The sequence below is a fragment of the Vidua chalybeata genome, chromosome 2 (assembly GCF_026979565.1).
Source record: "Vidua chalybeata isolate OUT-0048 chromosome 2, bVidCha1 merged haplotype, whole genome shotgun sequence".
Classification (NCBI taxonomy): Eukaryota; Metazoa; Chordata; class Aves; order Passeriformes; family Viduidae; genus Vidua; species Vidua chalybeata.
The window spans coordinates 40,700,278-40,720,750 of record NC_071531.1 but is presented as its reverse complement, the minus strand read 5'-3'; the positions used below and the strand labels follow the sequence as shown (position 1 = coordinate 40,720,750).

At 43.0% G+C, this 20,473-nt stretch overlaps 2 protein-coding genes across 3 annotated transcripts in view; one reads left to right on the top strand and one right to left on the bottom strand.

Moving 5' to 3' along the window:
- The first annotated feature begins 3,283 nt into the window (after positions 1-3,283).
- CLDN10 (claudin 10) lies at positions 3,284-16,444 on the top strand. Its single transcript, XM_053935205.1, has 5 exons — positions 3,284-3,527; positions 10,395-10,556; positions 10,721-10,802; positions 15,264-15,371; positions 16,075-16,444. The coding sequence occupies exons 1-5, from the start codon at positions 3,308-3,310 to the stop codon at positions 16,187-16,189; spliced, it is 687 nt and encodes a 228-aa protein (XP_053791180.1). The 5' UTR covers positions 3,284-3,307; the 3' UTR covers positions 16,190-16,444.
- The window catches only part of DZIP1 (DAZ interacting zinc finger protein 1), a 40,885-nt gene continuing 35,640 nt past the window's right edge, over positions 15,229-20,473 (bottom strand). The window contains exons 19-21 of one of the 2 annotated variants that reach the window (XR_008429320.1): positions 18,999-19,170; positions 18,123-18,263; positions 15,229-15,364 (exon numbers count right to left, since the gene is read on the bottom strand). Coding sequence is in view for 1 of the 2 variants with exons in the window: in XM_053935204.1 (XP_053791179.1) it covers positions 18,181-18,263; positions 18,999-19,170 (255 nt within the window). In the remaining variant the exon portion in view is untranslated. Of the gene's footprint in view, positions 15,365-18,002; positions 18,264-18,998; positions 19,171-20,473 lie in introns of those variants that run through there. The other variant, XM_053935204.1, reaches the window with a different exon arrangement.

Below are 20,473 nucleotides of genomic sequence, written 5' to 3'. Positions count from 1 at the left end.
ACCTTTAGTAACACGCTTTAACTTCGGGTCAGTTCTGAAGTATCAGGCAGCTGGACTAGATGATCAACACAGGTCCCTTCCAAATGAAATAGCCTATTCTAAACACATACTAATATTTCTCTCCTAAGTGCCACTTTTATGCCCAGGAGTCAATGAAACTTGCCACAAAAAATGAACCACAAGGGCTGTTTTTTTCAAAAAAGACACAAGCACCTTTCTTAAGTCCAAGGGAATAAACCCAGTCCCCAGTCCAAGGGAATAAAACCCATACTCAGTCAAATGACCCAGCACAAAACTGTGCTATTATATTGACATGATCTACTGATGAACAGAAGAAAAAGGAAATCAGTCCCACAGCGACCTGAGGAACTTTCAAAAAATTCCCAAGTCATAACTTGTCTTGAAGTACAGGAACAAAAAAAAAACCCAAAAAAATCAATCAAAAAAAAAAAAAAACCAAAAAAAACCCCAAAGGACAAGACTTTTGCTCTACTACATAAACTATAAATAGCTAAGAAAGCCAAATAAGCAAATCCAGTGCCAGAGCTATGGTGGCAGGAAGACAGAGGTTGAAGAGAGATATAGAAATGTCTTCATATAGATGTTGAAGTTCCTACTATATCAACAGGGAGAAAAGAGGCCACAGTATCCTGGAAAACTGGAAGATGCATAAGTTAAGCTCACGGTAAAGGGACTTGCAGTTGCACAAGAGAAAGAAGCTGAAAAAAAATATACAGGGGAGAAACACAGCCTCCCAGATGAATGTTTACCAATCCCTGCAGATTCCAGTCAGCATGAAGAAAATGTCATGGGGGAAGAGTATCCTCTTGCAACTTGCCTTACTCTTCAGCCTGGCGTGAACACTCAGCTGTGCACTATGCCATTTTGTGTTTACATCACCAAAGTTGAGATCAGAAGTGCAACATCTTACTCTGATTTTAGATGACAAAAATGATAACTGGATTAGTAACACAAAACATTCTCAGAAGCAACAGTATCAGGAGATGAAAGGAGGAGCCTTTCCCTGAAGCCAAAGCAAGTCTGGTTCTCATGTACACTCAGGCCACTTTACAACATTCTGGATAAAACCAGGCTTACAAGGGAACATACATATAAGTTAGCCCTGCTTGAAAGGTCCTTATGGGCAGGCAGAGAGTGGGATTGAGGTTGAAATAATTTAATTCGTCCTAAGCCACCTCCATGGGCTCACCCTGACATCCCTGGCAGCAGACAGGTGGCCCACAGAAAGACATGGATCCACACTGTACATGGCAGCCAAGTCTGGCTCTGTTGAAAGCAGCATGGTCTGGGACAGAACAGATGGTTGTTGGACATCACAGCCAGAGGCCACAGCAGCTTCAGCAGGACTGCCCACCCTCAGCAGGGTCACTCACCAGCCTGCCACTTCTGCTGGCCCTCTGGAGAGCAGTGCCTATTCTCTTCAGGAAGACCCTCTTCCTCTCCTTCCCAGACTCAGGAGCTCAGACTCAGGCCTAGAGGTGTCCTGGCTGCATTCCTGTCCTTCAACACTCACTCTAGCCTTCTGGTTATTGCATGACAGTGCACCAAAAAGTTCTGATGGGCCCTGGCCAAGATTTGCCCAAATGCTACTCCCTGGATTCACCAAGCAAAGCAGTGTTATCAACAAAACAATAGGTCCCATGTCAAGAAACACAATGACTCAATTTTGGACTCAAGTCTCCTACCTCAGACTTGATTAGATCCTAGTTGATAGCTTGGATTGATCTACTCTACCACTACCAACATAATTCCAGTCTGTAAGGTCTCAAAGCACTATGATGGGGGAAATATTGAAAAAAATCTTTCTTTCCTTTTTCCCTTCTGCTGCCATGCCCTATGATAACTAGATCATAGTATCATGGAGATGGGACTTGGATCTATAGTCATCCCAGTGTTCCAAAGTGAGCTCTGGCTACAGCCTGACACCACACAGGAGGCTGGCTCACCTTCTTCATGACCCTATTTCTTTTCCTTCCTGAGGAGAGAGGAAGGCATCTTGGCACAGAGGTTGAATGGAGCTGTAGCATGCCCCATGCCCAATGCTGCTGTGCAAACAAACCTCCTGCCTGCTTTTCCTTCTCCCTCTTCCCTGTCAATGCTGCTGTGCGTCACCTGAAAGTCAGAGGGTACCAGGGAGGCAGAGAGCAGGCAGAGAGCCACTGCATCAGGAAATGCATCTGTGGACCTCCTTTTATCCTGCAGGAGCATTAACAGATCAACAAACACCCTGTTCCCACTGAGCTCTGACACACATCCAAAGGTACACCCAACTCTGAGGTTTTTCTCCTTTTTCTTTTCCTTTTTTTTTTAATATATGTCTGTAAGGTGATTACATCCGGGTTTGTGTCCACACGGCAAAACCAAAGAGCATTCAACAGAAGAATAATGATGCAAATATGGCTTCTTATCCTCCAGTAATTGCCCATCTGGCAAAAAGGTTTAGAAAATGTAACAATAGTTTTGACATAAATAGGAGGAAAGTAAAGACCGGCAGTGTACTTTCCACATCAATGGCAAATATACTACTGATGTGGAAAGTAAACAGCTTCAAACGAGGAGAAATCACTGTGGATAACTCTCCACCTGCGAGCTGCAGGCTTGAATGCCACTGCATGAAAAGTGAGGTAGAAAATCCCAAGTTCATCACCTCACATTGCAAAAACAGGTATCAAATGCTGTATCACCTGTGGCTGGATAATATCAGAGGCCAGCTGAAATTCAGAGGATTAAAAACCCCTGTTATGCGTTTCAAAAGCTTATGGCCCTGTAGGAATACGGAGCACTCACGGTCGGCACACCTGTATTCTACAATTATTGCTCAAAGCCACCTTCCTGGCAAGGCTGTTTGTGGGGAGGATGGCACGGGGTCATTCGGAAAGAGACGCAAACCTGCAGCTGGGAAGGAGACGCTAAGGACGCACCCGTCCCTCTGATGCCATCCCCTCCCGACCCCTGCACCTGCGGAGGAAGGAGACTCTAACCCCAAATTACAGGTCGCCGCTGTTTGCTTTCAGGTCTGGTTCATTTCGCCACCCCGGGGAGCACCCCGTCGGGCGGTGCCGAGGTCCGCTCTGGGGACCCCGGGGCGATGCCGGTGCCGGGCGGGGCGGGGCCGGTCCCGGGGCGATGCCGAGAGCTGCCGGTGCTGATTGGGCTGCGCGGCCGCGGTCGCCGCCCCCGCCCAGCCGCGCTCGTCCGCTCCGCCCGCTGCCGCCGGGATCCACCGCCCCGGGCTCCGCCGGGATCCGCCGCGGCTCCGCGCCGCCCGCCGCCTGCTGCCGGGCCCATGGCGAGCACGTCGGCGGAGATCATCGCGTTCCTGCTGACCATCTCGGGATGGGTGCTGGTCTCCTCCACGCTGCCCACCGACTACTGGAAGGTGTCCACCATCGATGGCACGGTCATCACCACCGCCACCTTTTGGGCCAACCTCTGGAAGACCTGCGTGACCGACTCCACCGGCGTCTCCAACTGCAAGGACTTCCCATCCATGCTGGCGCTGGACGGTCAGGCTCCCGCTGACCCCCACCCCGACACCTCCCCGGTGTCCCCTGTGCCGCTCTGCGGGAGCTCCCGGGGCCGCTCCCGGGCCGGGCTCGGCGGGGCGGGAGGGCAGCGGGGGGTCGGGGTGCGCCGAGCGGGGCCGGGGGGCGGCGGGGACCCGGGCGAAGGCAGCTCCCCGCGGCCTCATGGGCAGGTGCCCCCGTGTCCCCAGGCAGGTGGCAGCGTGCTGCTTGTGCACACCTGTGGAAGTGAGTTTTTTTCCTCCAAAAACCCACTAGTTGAGGTTATATTTGGTGCCCAAGTGTCCGGTTTGGGCTCTCGTGCTGTCACTACCTGTCTTTTTTTCCCCATCAGAAGAGCGAATGTGTGGATTTGACACAAGAAGAATGCAGGCAAAATTTTCTTGCCGATTTAGTTTCTGACTGTCGTGACATTCCTCTTTTTTATGGTTTTGCCAGCCATGCAACGGTCGGTGGAGAAGAACAAGCTTTGGCGTAGTTTTGTTTTAATTAATGTTCCTTTGCTGGTTTTGCTAAGTGGTTATTAACTCAGATGTAATTGCTTCATTGATAAATGACAGTGTGAAAGCTCGGGGCAGTCAGGGATGCAAAGGTATGCAGAAGGGATGCATAGCTTTGCTCAGCTTTAGGGCAATGTTATTTTGAAGCAAAGCTAAGAGTTTTGCTATAGGGCTTGAAACCAAAGGTTGAGTTGGTGCTGCGTTTCTTCCCTCATTAAGGAGAAACATTTTTGCCCTTTAAGGAAGCTGTACAGGGAAACTGGTTCACTGCAGGAAATCTTTGCAACTAAACTTTTAGTTGATAAATCCACACCGATCGTGGCTGGTAGAAACAGGAGAAGTGTGTATGACATCGGTTTATAGCTTCAGAAGTGGCTGTAAAGAAAGGGAGGAAAGGCTTCTAAAATTATGGCAGCTTTTCTAAGTTTTATAGTTATAAATGAATGCAATATGCAGTGTTCCAGTGGCTTTGATACTCACAAAAGATCATGCCTACTGTTCACAGTCTGGCAAGACATTCCCTTTGCACTGGAGTCTGAGAAGATATTTTGGTGTAAAAGTTCTGTTTAAGAGGAAAGGAAGGTCTGTTAATCTAATCACTAACAGAGATTAATACTAATTGTAACAGGGATTAATATGAACATGATGTTAATATCAATATCGGAAAACTTTTAACCTCTGTATGTAGAAAGGGCTGAAGGAGGTCAAGATACCAAAATGAGGCAACACAGGCAACCCTTAAGCACCACTACTACAGGATGCTTCCCTCTGGGGGAGAAGTGCTGTTCCCAGACTTTCTTTTGACCCAGCCCTGTGGTGGCAGAGGAATTTGCCAGTTCCTCCAAAGGGATAGGAGAGCTGGCTGGCCTCCATTGACATCAGTCACTCTGTGGCCAAGTGTAGCAGCTGAGAATGTAGTTTCCAGGACTGGGCAAGGAGCAGGGGTCTCTGTGCAGGCAGGCATGGAGTGATCGTTGGAGCGAAACCTTTTGGATCCCTTGAATCTATTGTTTAGCTGTTCTTTTAGGTCTGGGTGAATCTGATTTTAAAGTAAGAAAAGCATAGTTACAATGTATGAAGAATTGGGAGCATTTAAATCTTCAAAAAGAAGACAACACTTGACAGCAAGATCCTTTCCCTTCTTCCACCCAAATGCTTGTGCACTGAAACCTTGTGTGTTGGGTAGCATGTTCCATTTGGCCAAAGAATGAGTTTCCGAGGTGCCTTGTGCACAGTGAAAGAGCCATCAGCTCATTTCAGACAGAAGTGAATCTGAAATGCATGTCTGGAAGAGCCCTCTCCCAACCCTTCTGGCCAGGTTGTTTATCAGTAGTAGAATGTTCTTGGCTTCAGTGCTTCTCAACAGCATCTTTAAATGCTGTGGGGACAGATTGTGGTACCCAGGCACAACATGAATGAAAGGCAGGCTGGAGGGGGAGTGATGTACCCCCGCCCCCCTCCCCCAGCACAGACCAGGCAAGCTGGGTGGGGTCAGAGGGGCAGCCACTGCAGTCAGAGGTGCTTTCAGTACATTGCCTAGCTCAACTCCTTTCCTTGTGGATACAGGCTCTGCAGGGAACCTGCCAGCAGCCGACTGTGGGTGTGTATGTCCCCTCTTCACCCTAACCACCACAGGAAGCCCTGGGGGGGAGTGCAGGGCTGTGGTGTGTCAGTCGTGGCTTAAAGAATTTTTGTCTCAACAAGTAGACAAGTCTGCCTCAGCCCTTGTCTAGCCTCTTCCTTCCCTCCTCTTCCTCTTTGCCCAGACTTACATGTCTAAGGTGGATCCCATTCCCTGTGACTGGGAATGCGGGAACTTCCTGACTCCATCCTCAGGTAGGGGGACTCAGAAGACGCAAACAGGGCAGATCTGGTTTCTGTTCTCAGGGAAGTGTTTGTGAGCTGAAACAATAAAGATAAATGATACAATAAAGATACATGTAGTGACAATATGCTGCTCTCCTCAAAATTCCTAAAAAAATTCCTAAAAATTTTTCTGTGCTAGGGAAATGTGGCTTGCCTCTACTCCTTCATCACACAGATGGAGCAGATTTGCCTCTCAGAGCAGTTCCTCTTCTACAGAATTTTTTTTTTTTTATTGGTCAAATTGGAAACCTCTAAGTAAGCTGGACTTCTTACCCGCTCAGAGACCACTCAGGTCTTCCAAGGGGTCAGAGGCAAAATGAGGGGGAAAGAAATTGGTGTGACCATGCTTTGAGGAACCTGGTCTATGTGAGGTGTCCCTGCCCATGGCAGGAGCTGGGAACCAGATGACCTCTGAGATCCCTCCCTACCCAAACCTCCATGACTCTATGATTCTACTGTAGTTGCTGGAATTTTTCTGTGGAATGCAGGAGAAGTCCTTCCTTCTTCAGAAGCAGTGTCATAGTTCAGATCAGGGGTGCTCAGGACATGGTTCCTCTTTACCCTTGTTTTGGTTTCTGTCATGGAGTGGGCTTGGACTGTCCTCCCCAGCTTGCTGTGGGATGGCACAGCAGCCCATCATGGCTTTAAGGCCATCACTCCACATGAATGGCTTCCAGAGAAAATTGCTTGTGGTCCCCTTCCACCTTTATGCATTCCTATAGAAGAAACCAATTTGACTAGCCCTCATTAAGTGCTGAGCCCCACATTCTTTATGCAAGCAAAAATGCTCTTCCTGTCTGTGGGGCTTAAAGTCATTTCAGGTTTACTTTTTGTGCCACTGGTCATAGGTGGAAATTTACTGATGAAACCACCTCCCCAAAAGAGGACGTATCAGTTTCCATGTTTCCTACAGTGGATCTGATGACCTTTTGCAAGAACAGAGCTGAACAAAAATTCAATTATGAGCTAAAAGAGGGTATTAGAGCTTAGAAAGACATACAAAAGCAATGGGTGTGTACTTTTGGAAGGAATCTGTGCTGTATCTGTAAGGCAACCTCTTACACTTCACGTGATGTAGACTGCAAAATGCCACCAGAGGTATTTATTGTGAAAGTGGCAGTCCCCAGAACTTTGCATATATATTTTTTTTCCATAGTGTCATATGATATGAGTACGTGAATGCCTTCTAAGTCTTTGTAAGCATGAGGCAAGTGTGAGAGCAGTGAGGCAAGAAAGATGAAGCTTTAACAAGATTAATTTCAATGCAAGACAAAACACATTTGTTTGAAACAAAAAAAAAAAAAAAAAAAAAAAAAAACCAAAAAACAAACCCCCCCCCAAAAACAAAACAAAACAAAAAAAAAAAAACCAAAAAAAAAACCCCAAAAAAACAACTCACCTTGAAATAGGTTTCTCTTGGAATGCTGCTAAACATGACTTTATGAGCAGTGCATGTTTTTCTGCTTGTCTGCTTAAAACACATGGCTTTTTGCTGCTTGGGAGCTTCATTTGGCTGGTTGGTATGTACATGACAAGTTTCCTGCAGGAGCTGGTGCAAATACAGACCATAAACATTTGGAAAAGGACAGGTTTTAGTCTTGAGTGGAGGACTAGGAAAAAATAGACAGCTCCCTTTTCCACTCCTCTTCATTATCATAGAATCACAGAATGTTTTGGGTTAGAAGGGACATTAAAGACCATCTAGTTCCAACCTGCCTACCATAGGTAGGGACACCTCCTACTAGTAAAGGTTTCTCAAAGCTGCATCCAAACTTCAGCACTTCCAGGGAGGGGGCATCCATTCTCTGGGTAACTTGTTCCAGTGTCTCACCACCCTCACAGTAAAGAATTTCTTCCTAATATCTAATATCTTCCTAATATCTAACCTAAATCTGCCCTTTTTCAGTTTAAAGGCATTTTCCCTTGTCCTGTCACTACACACTCTTGTAAAAAGTCCTTCTCCACCTTTCCTGTAGGCCCACTTTAGGTTCTGGAAGGCTGCTGTAAGGTCTGCCCAGATCCTTTTCTTCTTCAAGCTGAACAAGCCCTATAAGTCTGGTGCCCAATATAATCTTGTTTTCTTGAAAGCAAAAAAGAGGTTTAGTTCCTCTTACAGCCAAATCTTATACAGAGTTTGAATCCAGGATCTAAGCAATAAGAGGTTTGATTTGGTGAAAAGGTTGATTTCAACCTTTCATGCTTCCTAATACTCCAGTCAGCCTAGTGGGATTACTAGAGCCTTCTGCTTTTCCATAGTACTGGTGTAAATTGTGATTTTTTTTTTCCTATATTTTGTTTTAAAAATGTGTGCCAGTTGGCTGATTGCTCTGGTGAACTGAAATAAGCCCTACTATAGCTGGCCTGCCCACTTCAGTGAATTATTTAGCAAGAAAGGTTATTCATTCAGCAGAATTGAGCAGTCCTCCAGTTCATGCTGTTTATAATTGAAAATGATTTCTGAGTGAGTGAGTTAATTATTTCTTGCTGTCTCGCTACCCTCTACCTATTTTAAAACTGTGTATTGACCTTCAGCAAAAACTGAATTTCAGCCCTGTGGTTACTAGCAAATGTTGGATATCTTAGTTGGGGTGAATATTTACTGGTTTTCCTAGGAGGTTCAGACATAAATAAAAGTTTAGAAGACCTCCAGGTAAACATGTTCATGGTTCAGCACTTTAATGTGTCAATTAGCTAACTAACACTGTCAATAAATTGGACCTGTCAAAAATAATAGCTTCCTTTCCAGTCTTCATCTTGTGCTTTACCTGTCTGCTACAATAAATACATTACACACCACTTAAAGCAGCATAAGGCAAGTTTTCCATGCCTATAGCAAAAATTAACAAAGCAAGGCTGCTGTCTTCCAACCTGAGTCTTGCACAAATCACTCTCTATCTTACATTCCAACATGTGAGCTGTGTGACAGTCACACTTATGTCATTGATTGTGTCTTTCTTGAGCAGGTGGGCTACAGAAGCCTGTTGCAAATGACAGAAGTCTGTCTGTGTGCCAGCAGTGGTGGATAAATGCTAGTAGGTTGTGTTCACAGATGGGCAGCACAGCTCCCAGGTTCAGCAGGCCTGCTAAAATGGGGTGTTATGTGCTACACGTTGCTTTGTTGCTCAAAGCTGTGAGTCAGTGGGGGATTTAAAATATTGTTCAAGCACAGGCCGGTCATCCTAGAACTGATATACCTTCAGCAGTGGCTAAAGGAGGTGGCAGTAAAGATAGCAGAAAGTGGCCAAGCGTCTGTGGTAGCCATGTACATCTCAAAGCCCTGCCAGCCAGACACAGACTTCTCCATCAGAAACACATCCAGTCTCTTTCTGAGTCTCAGTAAAGCCTTAGTGTCCATACATCCTGTAGAAAGGAATTCCACAGCTTCATTTTACAAACAAGCACACCTTTTGTTTTGAATCTGCTGCCTTCTGTTTTCATCAGATGTCCTCTAGTTCCTGCTTTAATATATTATTTTCTTACATATTAAAACTTTATGCAGGGTTTGGTGGGGTTTTTTTGTTTATTTATTATTAAATAAAATTTGGTGTAATAGGCAATGACAATGTGGTTTAGCTCTCAACATTTCCACCCACTGGAGATCAAAGCAAAAAGAATGAATGCCCTAATAGTGGGAGTTCATTTTCATTTTAAATGAGATGTAACAACAGGTTATGAAGAAAAACATCTTGTGATGGTTATTCAGCTGTGTAAGATTGCAGCGTTCCACCCCGTAAGCAGCGATATGAGATTATCACAGTCTTTCAATTACAAGATATTCTCAGAAGGGAGAAGAGGCCAAGCAGCCCATTGTCCTGTTGAAGGGTCCTGCCCTGGGAGGTCCCTCTGGGAGCAGTCTCGGGCAGCACAGCCAAATTGCTTGTGGCTGAAGCCAGCTGCAAGCTGTTTGTCCAGGTTTAAATATGGCAGCAATTTGCTTTATCCCAAAGGACTACTGCTGTCCATGGAGCTGAGTGCATGGCTGACTTCTTGCAGAATGAGAACCTTCTGGGCAGATCCAAATCAAATCAGTGGTATATCCAGGCAGGCCCAGGAAGATCCAGGACCCCAGCCAGGGTCACTGCTGCCAGCCTCACTGCCAGCCATATTGCACCTGCGACACACACGCCCAGCTGGACTGATGTAAGACTTGCTTTGAGTGCACAGGGTGGCTCTGCAACTTGTGACCTGATCAGACCACTTGGAGTTGCTCTTCTAAACCTCATGGGTATAACCTCTTGCAGATGCTATACCCAGTGCTATGGGATAATGTTTTGGAGCCCTGAGTGCCATAGTATGATTCTTATGAACTGGGCACAGGTGATGAGGCCCTATGAACACACTCAGTGGTAAAGTGATACTGTTCCAGCCAAAGTCCAATTCCATTTGTAATAGTGAGTGTCTGATGCTGCACAGAGGGAGGGAAACTACAGCAAAACTTGTCATGGTCCCGGTTCTCACATTAAGCTTGCTCTTTCTCTCACAGGTTACATCCAAGCCTGCAGAGGATTGATGATCTCCGCTGTCTGCCTGGGCTTCTTCGGTGCCGTTTTTGGACTGGTTGGAATGAAATGTACAAAAGTTGGAGGCTCTGATCAGACTAAAGCAAAAATAGCTTGCTTAGCTGGACTGATTTTCATACTCTCTGGTAAATATACTTTATTTCTATCAGTTTGCATATATGAAGTCATACCAGAGCCGCTTCTTTTCCACAGAAACCCGTGCACAAACCTCCATGGCTTCGTTGACTTCAGGGTCAGGCCCAAAGCTGTGCTGCCAGCTCCACTGAATGGTTTGTCTTATGCTTTTCAGGGTTGTGCTCTATGACTAGTTGTTCCCTGTATGCAAACAGGATTACGTCTGAATTCTTTGACCCTTCTTTTGTTGCACAAAAGTAAGTACTTTCCTATAACCATAAATCTTTCGAACAAGTAGACCTTAGGTTTCCTACTGCACACCAGAGCCTGTTTAGACAGACAGCAGCTGCTTCTCTCCTTGTGCAGAGGAGGAGAGTGGGCTGCAGTTTTACTTAACCACAATTTCTAACTGGAGCAACCAGGTGCTGAAATTCAATGAACAAACACTTTGCTGCACAGTGATGGCTCTGCAATCCATGTGATCAGCTCTACTGTGGGCTGGCAGGGCAGCTGGGCTTAACTGGGAATGGAGCCTGCCTGGATGCCAGAGGTGCAGCAAAAGGATTGCACAAGACGCAGGGGCTCATTAGGTGCATCATTCGATAGGGAAGGGAGAAAAGTATTTCCTTGAGCCTTTGATAGCAGATGGCTTCAATAAAAGTGTTGAGCACTGAGCAATCTTGATTCCTCTTGAGGAGAACCCAGGTGACTGAAATTTGGATCATAAACCTTATCAAAACCCACAATCTTTTAAGCACTAACATAAATACTTTGCCTATACCTGTAATTAAATTTAAGAGAGTGAGTATTTATAGAATTTTGGGATCCACACCAGAGATAATGAGCATACCTGAAGACTCCCTTGAAAGCTGTGCAAATTCTCAGGACCTGCAAAAGCAGCAATCCACAAAGCAACGCTTGGATTTTGGGTTGACGTTCTTAACTACCAAGTCTGAAAATGTTGGCTGTATATTACAGCATCATAGACTTTCCTGTTTTGCCTTCATACATGATGTAAACTCTTTTTTAAAGGCAAGGATTTTAAAGTCTTCTTGGCAGTGATTCCAGAATCACTGGAATGCCAAACATTGGGTGCACACTTCCCTGAGACACAAGTAAGGGATCAGTAAGGAACCCTGAGCCTTTATGTTTCACTTTGACAGAAAGAAAATAGTCTGAATAAATAGCACTAAAGGGATCTACATTTGCAGTAGGGTTGACACTGCTTTTCCTATCTTGAAACAGTATTAGTTTTCTCCATACAGTCTTGTATTAGTTTTCTCCATAATTCCCCTCTAGTTTCTGCTTATTTGATGTAGTGAAAACAGGCTCAAAAGGCCACCAAAAGAAAGAAGGATGTGAGGTTCTTTGAAGAAAATGGAGCCTGGCTATATAGACAGAAGTTAATTATTCATCAGGCTTACTGTTCTTAGTGAAAAGTACCATGATTGCTGCCAGAAGTCCTTTTCCTACACTCTATTCTTACCCTTGTCTGCTGTGAAAGAGCAGGCAGACCTCATGGTGGAATTTTACTGTGAAGGAATGAGAAATCCAGTTTAAATATTGAAATAACAGTAGTAAAACATCCTCTCCAGAAATTAACTTTTTTTGTGGACAACCAGCATAGCTCCGCTGTGGGCAGACATAATCATGATTACAAAGATAAAGGCAGAGAGGAAATCCTGACATTTTAATTTGAGTTGTGCACAATGCACGTAGCTCATGCAGTGACCTTGCATCAGACTGAGTTAATGGTGGCATTCAGCTCCTTCCTCTCTCAACTGATGTAAAATTTCCATTTTGTTGCCATCTCTGAACCCTTACTTGTTATGCATTGCCGGCACATTTAATATGTTTGCTGGTATATTGTGCAAATTTGGAATTGTCTCTTCACTGAGAGAGGGTTTCAGCCTTTTTCCTTTTACTGCACATTTCTCTCCTGAAGTTATTCTGGCAGTGTCAAAGACAGGCTTGAGATACTGCCAGTGGGAAACAAATGATACAAAATGTTCAGCACCTTGTGTCAGCCATAAGGATTTCCCTCCAGCCTTCTTTACTATTTTTAATTTAAATTATCTGACTAACTTCCCATATAGGCATTGATATGCCATTGAAAATCTTGAGCTTTCCTCTTAAGTATCAGTATAAATCAGAAAGGTTGTTTTCTCTGTTTGAAGATGTGGAAGAAAGACCTATCAGGACAGCTCTGCAAGTCATTAACCTGGTGGTGTGGCAGTCCCCTGAGAAGGGCCATACACGCAATCTGTTTAATCATGGTATAGTAACAAATATTGCTTCACAAGGTCAAACAACCCCAGCTACAAAGGCCAAACCCCATGTCTTCTGTCCCAGCTAGTAGGTAACACTCAGGTACCCCTTTTCTACCCAATTCTATCAAATATAGTCATGATTTTTTTCTGTACAGTTGAAGAGTTTCAGGAAGAGAAGATAGCGCTTGGTCTGCTTAAATCCCTCAGCCTCTGGTCAACAGTTTTGTGTTGTTAGATAAAAATATGGAAACTTGTGTTTCCCACTTTCTAGGCAAATGGTCTTGACAAATAAGTTGTTACTGCAACAGCCATCCTGGATCTTGGTCCAGCTCTGTTCTCCAGCAGTGTGGTGATCTGCATCTACTTCTGTGGGGAGCCTAATCCTGGTCCTTGTACCTTAGGTGTGCTCTGGCAGTCCTGTAGGGATGGAGGGATCCCTGTGAGGGGGATTACCTCACATCTGAGCAAGTCTCTGATCTGCTTTTATAGGTCAGTGAAAGAAGTGCCTCGAAAAGTGCACTTTGTGTTTATTTCTTGCATGTTGAATATAATGGGATCTTAGGTGATGAGCTCTGATGTAGATTCAGAGAACCCCCTGTCCTTGGAGAGACACAAATCTCCTTGAGTCATGTGAAAACCGTAGCAAGGTGGTTGGAAATGTGAGCATAAGTAGAATTAAAATTTTGCAGGTTTGGCAGATTTTGAAGTGAAACTGGACTGGGTGGAGAGTTTCCCGGCGTAGAAGGAGCTATGGTTCCCAGCAGTTTAAGTTGGGGGTTGGGTCCGTAAACTCCATGCTGGTGCTGAAGAAGTGTTCTGAGGCAGAGTCAGTTTATTTCAACTTGAGCTTGGTGTCTCCAGAGAGGGAGCCTGAATAAAGAAATCCCTGGGTCTTTATCCCCTCACAGTCTGTGCACCTGATCCTCATGTGCTCTTCATGGATCTTGCATGTGCCTCTTGGTCCACTGATGATTTATGGTCTGAGGTCTTCTAACACCTCACTGGATTCTTTTTGAGTGTTTCTGCAGTGCCATTTTGTAAAGATACAATTTTTTCAGAACAGCTGACAGGTATTTTCAGTTAGATATTTTGGTAATGTGAGACTAGGGCCTGTGCACACGGAAATGTTCAGAACTAGCTGAGAAGTGCAACTACAGTGTTGCAGTTGCACAGGCAGGCTGTCAAGCAGGGGGTTTTATTTGGCTGCCTCACCACAGTTTACAACAAATCAATATAGAAGCATCTGCTTGAACAGCACAGACTCCTGGTTGACAGTTGTGGCTGGATGGGGGACAGGGGCCTGTGTTTCTGTGCAGTATCCCAGAAGTCTGGAGAAGATAAAGGTCTCCTTAAGGGGAAACTGCAGCAGAGTGAGAGCAAGAGATATATACAAGTGTTTTCCAAAGGTGAGGAATAGAAGACCCTGGAGACTGTTGGGCTGCAGGCTAATGCAGGTCATCCTTAAAGTGCCTTAAGAGTGGTACTCAGACAGAGAGCTGGGGAATGGAGCAGACAAGGAGCATCCATGGTTTGCTGCTTGTCTTGAAGAATTAGCACTGAGAGGAAAGAAAAGAATCTCTTCCCTATGCCCTTCTTTCCCTTCATTTACTTCTGTTGCTTTAGAAACATGGATTTAGTGGGATAATGCTGCTAAAGCACCACTGTCTCCTCTCAGAGACAAATGGAGTAGTTCCTGGCAGCAAACAGTTTGTGACTGGCCAAGGCAGCAGAGGGGACCATTGCTGGTGACTGGGAGCTCTGCCCATGGAGGTGCTGGGGAGCAGTTTCTTCCAGATAGAATCCAGCCACAGGGACTAGAGAAGGAGAAAGATGCTGGAACATGCACCTGTGTGTGCAAATGGTTACACCAGACACACCTGTGTATGTATATGCATACATTGCGTATGTATACATTGCATGCATATTATGCATATGTACAAACTCTTAAGCAGGCTGGTGTGTGGAAGATGAGAGATAAGAGTCAGACAGATTCTGAGAGCTTGAGGGGAAACTTAAGGAGGGTTGTAGGCAGAATTTGTAGTCTCTGGCCCAGGAAAAGCCCCAGTCCAGTTTGGTTTGGGAGCCAACAGGAACAAAACTGAATGGAGGAGTTGGTGCTGTAAACAGGTCATAGAATGACATAACCCCACAGTGAAGCTATACAGGAGGAGATGCACAAAGGCCAGGCCTTCCCCTAACCCCTAACCCTGGCTGAGCAGGGAGAGAAGCATAGCCCAAGTGTACTGCAGGGACAGAGTTTGCTTCCTGAGTGAGAGGGAAATAATGAAAAGAATGTGGTGAATGGCAGAACTGCTGATTTTGTGGTAAATAATTTATGTGTCAATGGAAAGTTATTAAAGAAAAATAAAATATTTAGTTATTTTATTCTGGAAATAACCCTGTTAAATCCATGCTCTTTTGTTAAATACATTTATTAACTTCTTGTAGGTATGAATTAGGAGCAGCTTTGTTCATTGGATGGGCTGGAGCTTCACTCTGCATAATTGGTGGCATTATATTCTGCTTCTCAATAGCTGAAAACAGTAATTCTGCAAGGTAAAACACAAGTTGTACTTACTGAAAGAAATCAATACCTCTGCATTTTTACCTGCTATATGTATTAATTTGATTACTGTTCCAAAACACTTTGTAATGAGATTCTGAAAAAGATTGTGTGGATAAAAGAAAGGAAGGGTATGTAAGGATAACGCTCTGTCCACCATTAATGTAATTAAGAAAAGCTGTTGGCTCAGAACAAATACTTATGATATATATATTTCATAAATTTACTACAGTTGCAAAACAGTGCATTCAATGATGTAGGAAAAGCGGTCAGGTGGCTTTACAGGCATGAATAGACAAGTTTCTTTGATCTCAAATCATCAGATCAAAAGTGAGTGGTGGTGGCAGTGGGACCTCCAGCAGCTGAAGAGGGGTGATAACAAAGAACAGCTGTAGAGAGTAACTGTTCATCTAGGATCTGCCACAATTTTAATTATTTCATGATTAGGCCCTAATTTACTTAGCTGTGAACGAGAGATATACATTACAGGAAAGTGTAAAGACAGATGCAAAGAGATAGCTGGAGTGGCCACATTTAACTAGAATGGGACCACACAGAGTAGGAACGTGCCACCTCTCCTGAAATTTGTAGGTACATTCCCATACATTTCTTCTAGCTTTATTATTAGAATGCCTGGATGCAGAGATGGCACCAGTCTGTGGGACGAGCTGTAAATGGTTGTTTTTTTCTCTTCAGGAGAGGGTATGCCTATAATGGAGCCACATCTGTGATGTCTTCTCGTACAAAGGTCCACAACAGCGTCCCTGACAAAACCCCACCCAAGCACTTTGACAAGAACGCTTATGTTTAGTTGCACTGTTGGAAGACTCAAAGTGTTTTTAAACGTGATTTTGTACGTTTCATTCAGAGTGATTCCCCCCACCCCAAGTCCAATGTACTTACCACTAAGACAATGACTTTTAAAAATATTAACTTGCAGCTTTTTACATATTGATGTAAATTTTATTATATATTTTAAGATTGATGTTGGTATTGTAAAGTTTATACCTGGAAATCATGAGCTGATGTTGCATTCTTGAAAAGAAATAAACAAGGTATTTACTAATTCAGTTTGTCATGTCAGCTGCTTATGGGAATGGTATCACACACATTGTATTGGCATAATGCAGTTCAAAAATTCAGCTAGTGTTTTTTCTTTGTCTGTCCATGGAAATGTGATGACTTTTGAGGGAGTATGTGTACAAGTCACTAAATGAGAACAGAGATTACAAATAACCACAAAATGCTTCCTAGACTGAGTCCCTAAACTCAGTTTTGTTGTGAAGTTTGACCTGATGGACCTGTGGAGTTTCAATAAAAGTTGGTTATTTTGGGAAAACAGTATAAATATAAAAAACCGAACAGTCCTATTTAATAATGGCACAGTATAAAAAAAGTTTTGTATCTGATATTATCTAAATTACATTAGAACTACAAAGTCAAGGTTCTTTTTGTTTTATGTTATTTCTGTACTTCATTTAAGTAGAAACACTACTTTGTTTTTTAAAGAAGGCAGCCAATACGGACAAAGCAGAAATGTCAAGTACTTGTGCAATGGCAGGTTAGTGCTTTCCTTACTGTGGCTTGACATTGTAATTTTCTTCCAGTTGTTGTCCTTTTATGCTAACAAAGACTCAACTCCAATACAAAAAAACCCACAACAAACCAACTTCCCCATATAGGAGGCATTTAATGATGATTAGCTTTAGAGCTGAGGCTTTTTTTCTTTTCATTTGGTGTTTATTGTAAACCACGGTAGAAACGTAATAGTTTAATACATGGACATATTTTCTTTAAAATGTTGACAATTTTATATAAAGTTCATGATAAAATATAAAAAAATATGCATTAAAGATTGTATAAAGTAATACTCTGCAGTATATTCTGTTCACTGGTTAACAGGCTTTCTTGCAAGCCCAGTTTCAATCTTTAATGTAAACATAAGAAGCTAAATCTTCACCTCAGAAAAATGAAAGAGACTTTCACCACTGAACTCATGAGTGTGCTGGTTTTGGCTGGGATAAAGGTAATTTTCTTCACCGTGGCTGGTATGAGGCTGTGTCTTGGATTTGTGCTGGACACAGAGTTGATAATAGAGATGTTTTTGGTATTGCTGAGTAGGGCTTGCACAGAGCCTTTTCTGTTTTTCATACCACCACATCGGCAAGGATTGGGGGTGCACGGGAGGTTTGGAGGGGACACAGGTGGGACAGGTGACTCAAACTGACCAAAGGGATATTCCAGATCATGTGACATCATGCACAGTATATACAGTGGGGGAAGAAGGAGGAACAGGAAGGTATTTGGGGTGATGGCATTTGTCTTCCCAAGCCACCATTACACATGATGGGGCCCTGCTCCCCTGGGACGGCTGAACATATGCCTGCCTATGGGGAGCAGTGAATTAATTCCTTGTTTTGCTTTGCTTTAGTGTGTGGCTTTTGCTTTCCCTATTGAACTGCCTTGATCTCAACCCACGAGTTTTCTCACTTTTACTCTTTTAAGTCTCTCCCCAGTTCCACAGGTGAGGGAGTGAGTGAGTGGCTGTGTGGGGCTTGGCTGGGGTTAAACTACCACAAAATGAAAGAAGAATTACTTTGTTTCCAAACAGACACGGCCAGTAATGCATATTTCAATATTCTTTTTCAGAGTCAGACGGAAAGACACAAGAGCTCTGTAAACAGTATTCCTTGTTATTACAGGACCAATAAGAGAAGTTACTGGGAAACATTTGATGTTTTCACCTGCTTTTTGAACCCCAGCAGAACCCAAAAGCAGGACCTCCAATCAGGAATGGAACAATTATATGTCTGAAGAATCACTCCAGTCTGTTACAGTGACTAAGCTGCTTTTTAACGTGCTTGTATTATCAGCTTCATGAAGGCCTTTTAAAACAAACAGACAGAACAATTAATAGTTATTAATACTCTTTTGGTGATATTTTTACTTTGTATTTGTCTATAAAATAAAATTACATGCTATGTGAGCAAACACTTGTGGACTTCAGGAAGCCCCAAATTGCAACCAGTAAGCAAATGACAAGTGCTGTTAATACGTAGATTGTTTCTCTCACAGAAGATAAAGCACAATACAAGCAGTCAGTATCAACCTTACCTTCCCTTCAAAAATAACCAGAAGTATCTTTATGTAACTGACACAGCTTTAACCTTTACAAACACTGAAATGTTAGGGTGAGAAACTACTATATAAAATATGTAAGATTGAGGCTTTTGCTTTAGCACTAGTTCAAATATTTATCTCAGCCTGGTAAGTCAGTTAGATACCTGAAATATTATTACACTCAAGAAAAAGGGAGTTCCCTTCTCCCTTAAATTTGGAAAGGAAAAAAACCTCAGATGATTAATTTTTAAGATGATGTTGAAGTCTGATAATATTATGGTTTAAAATCTCAAATTTAAGTTGGTATCTCTGTGTATTTATGTCTGTGTGTGGTTTATGTATCACTAAGTATCATAAAAACATGATATTTATATAGCAAGAAACCAAACACAAAGGTTTTCTTCTTCTTTTCTTATGAAACACCATTTATTGAATTACAATGTGTAATACACTGTACTTAATCCTCCTCTAGGTGGGTCAGTCACTTATGAATACGTTACCTTCCTCCTTTGGTGCACTTTTCTTGGGAAGGCCCCATGCATGTACCACAGATGCAGCATTGGGCTCGTTTTTCTCAACTGTCATTGCCTTCTGACCTCTGTCATCTTTCATCAATAAAACGTCTTCTTCTACTGATGAAATATCCCAATCATCTTCATCAGCTTCTGTGAGCTAACAGGCACAAGAAAAAACAGGCATTTTTCCTTTGTCTGTTGAAGCTGTGCTGAGTTCTTTCCTAAACTCAACAATGTGAAACTGCTAAAGAAGAATGCACTGGCACATGGCCTTTATGAAATCTATCGTCACAGTTTTAAAATCCACATTAATTCAATTACCTAAATGATATTAATTCACTGTAATCGTACTGAAACTAAAATATGTTTGGTTGATTTTTTTTTTTAAGTCAGGAACTGCAAACATTTAAAGTTCTGCCAGTTCTGTATCTGACATAAACCTCTGCTTTCAGGTATTATATGCCAGTCTTAAAAAAGGATTATCTTTCCTGGGATATTCCAGTGAGATGAAAGTCCTTTAAGCATTAGAATGTAGATTACTTACACAAAAATAAAGATATGACACACAAGGTGGCAGTTTACAAGCATTCTGTAGTCAAACTAGGAAAAAATATTGCAGTAAAGGCCTTTTCAATTTAAACCTAATTTACTGAAAGATAAATTAAATAATGAACATTTAAAAAATTGTATGGTGCTCAAACTTTAAGTATACATTCCCCTCAAGACTCAGTGTCAATATGTACAAACATATTTTAAATAAGTGGTGGATTTGTATATTTGTATTGTATATTCACAAAATGAGAGTCAATTCAGACAGATGAACCTAGGCAATGAGCCTATGGTTCCCTCTTACCTCATCTGCCTGAGAACTATCTTCTGACAGCTTTAGCAAGAAGAGCTACAGCATTTCCCTATTTTTCAGTCAGATGTGGTTTGATGGATTTGAGCTATTTTTAGAGAGCTTAACTGTGGAAAGCAAACAATGTTTTCTCACAAAGCTAAAACCTTATTTCACTGGAGCCTCCAGTATTACAGTAAGGATCTAGACGGTGCTTCCATTGCACAGAAGGAAGGTTCAGATGCTATTAGAAAGCAATGTCAGGTATGTATATGCTAGAGAAAAATCAACAAATATGAACATGTTGTGTGTCTCGAAAGTGGGTAAGAGACTGCAGTAATGCTTATCTTGCAACATAACTCCGTTTTAACATTGCAAACTATTTTTCAAAAACTGACAGATCTGCTCAGTATGCTGTATTCTTAACATACCAGAATTCATTATTGTGCTGTTTCAAATTATCTGCATTTGGAGGGTGTGGTAGTGGGAAAGTCAGTCACATATACTGAGAAATGCTGGAGGAAGAGTTTCCTCAAACATTCAAGAAGTCCCAAATGATTGTAAAAAAGTAGAGATAAACATGTCAACTTCAAGCAGAATTCAGTTTTGATCAAGGGTAAAT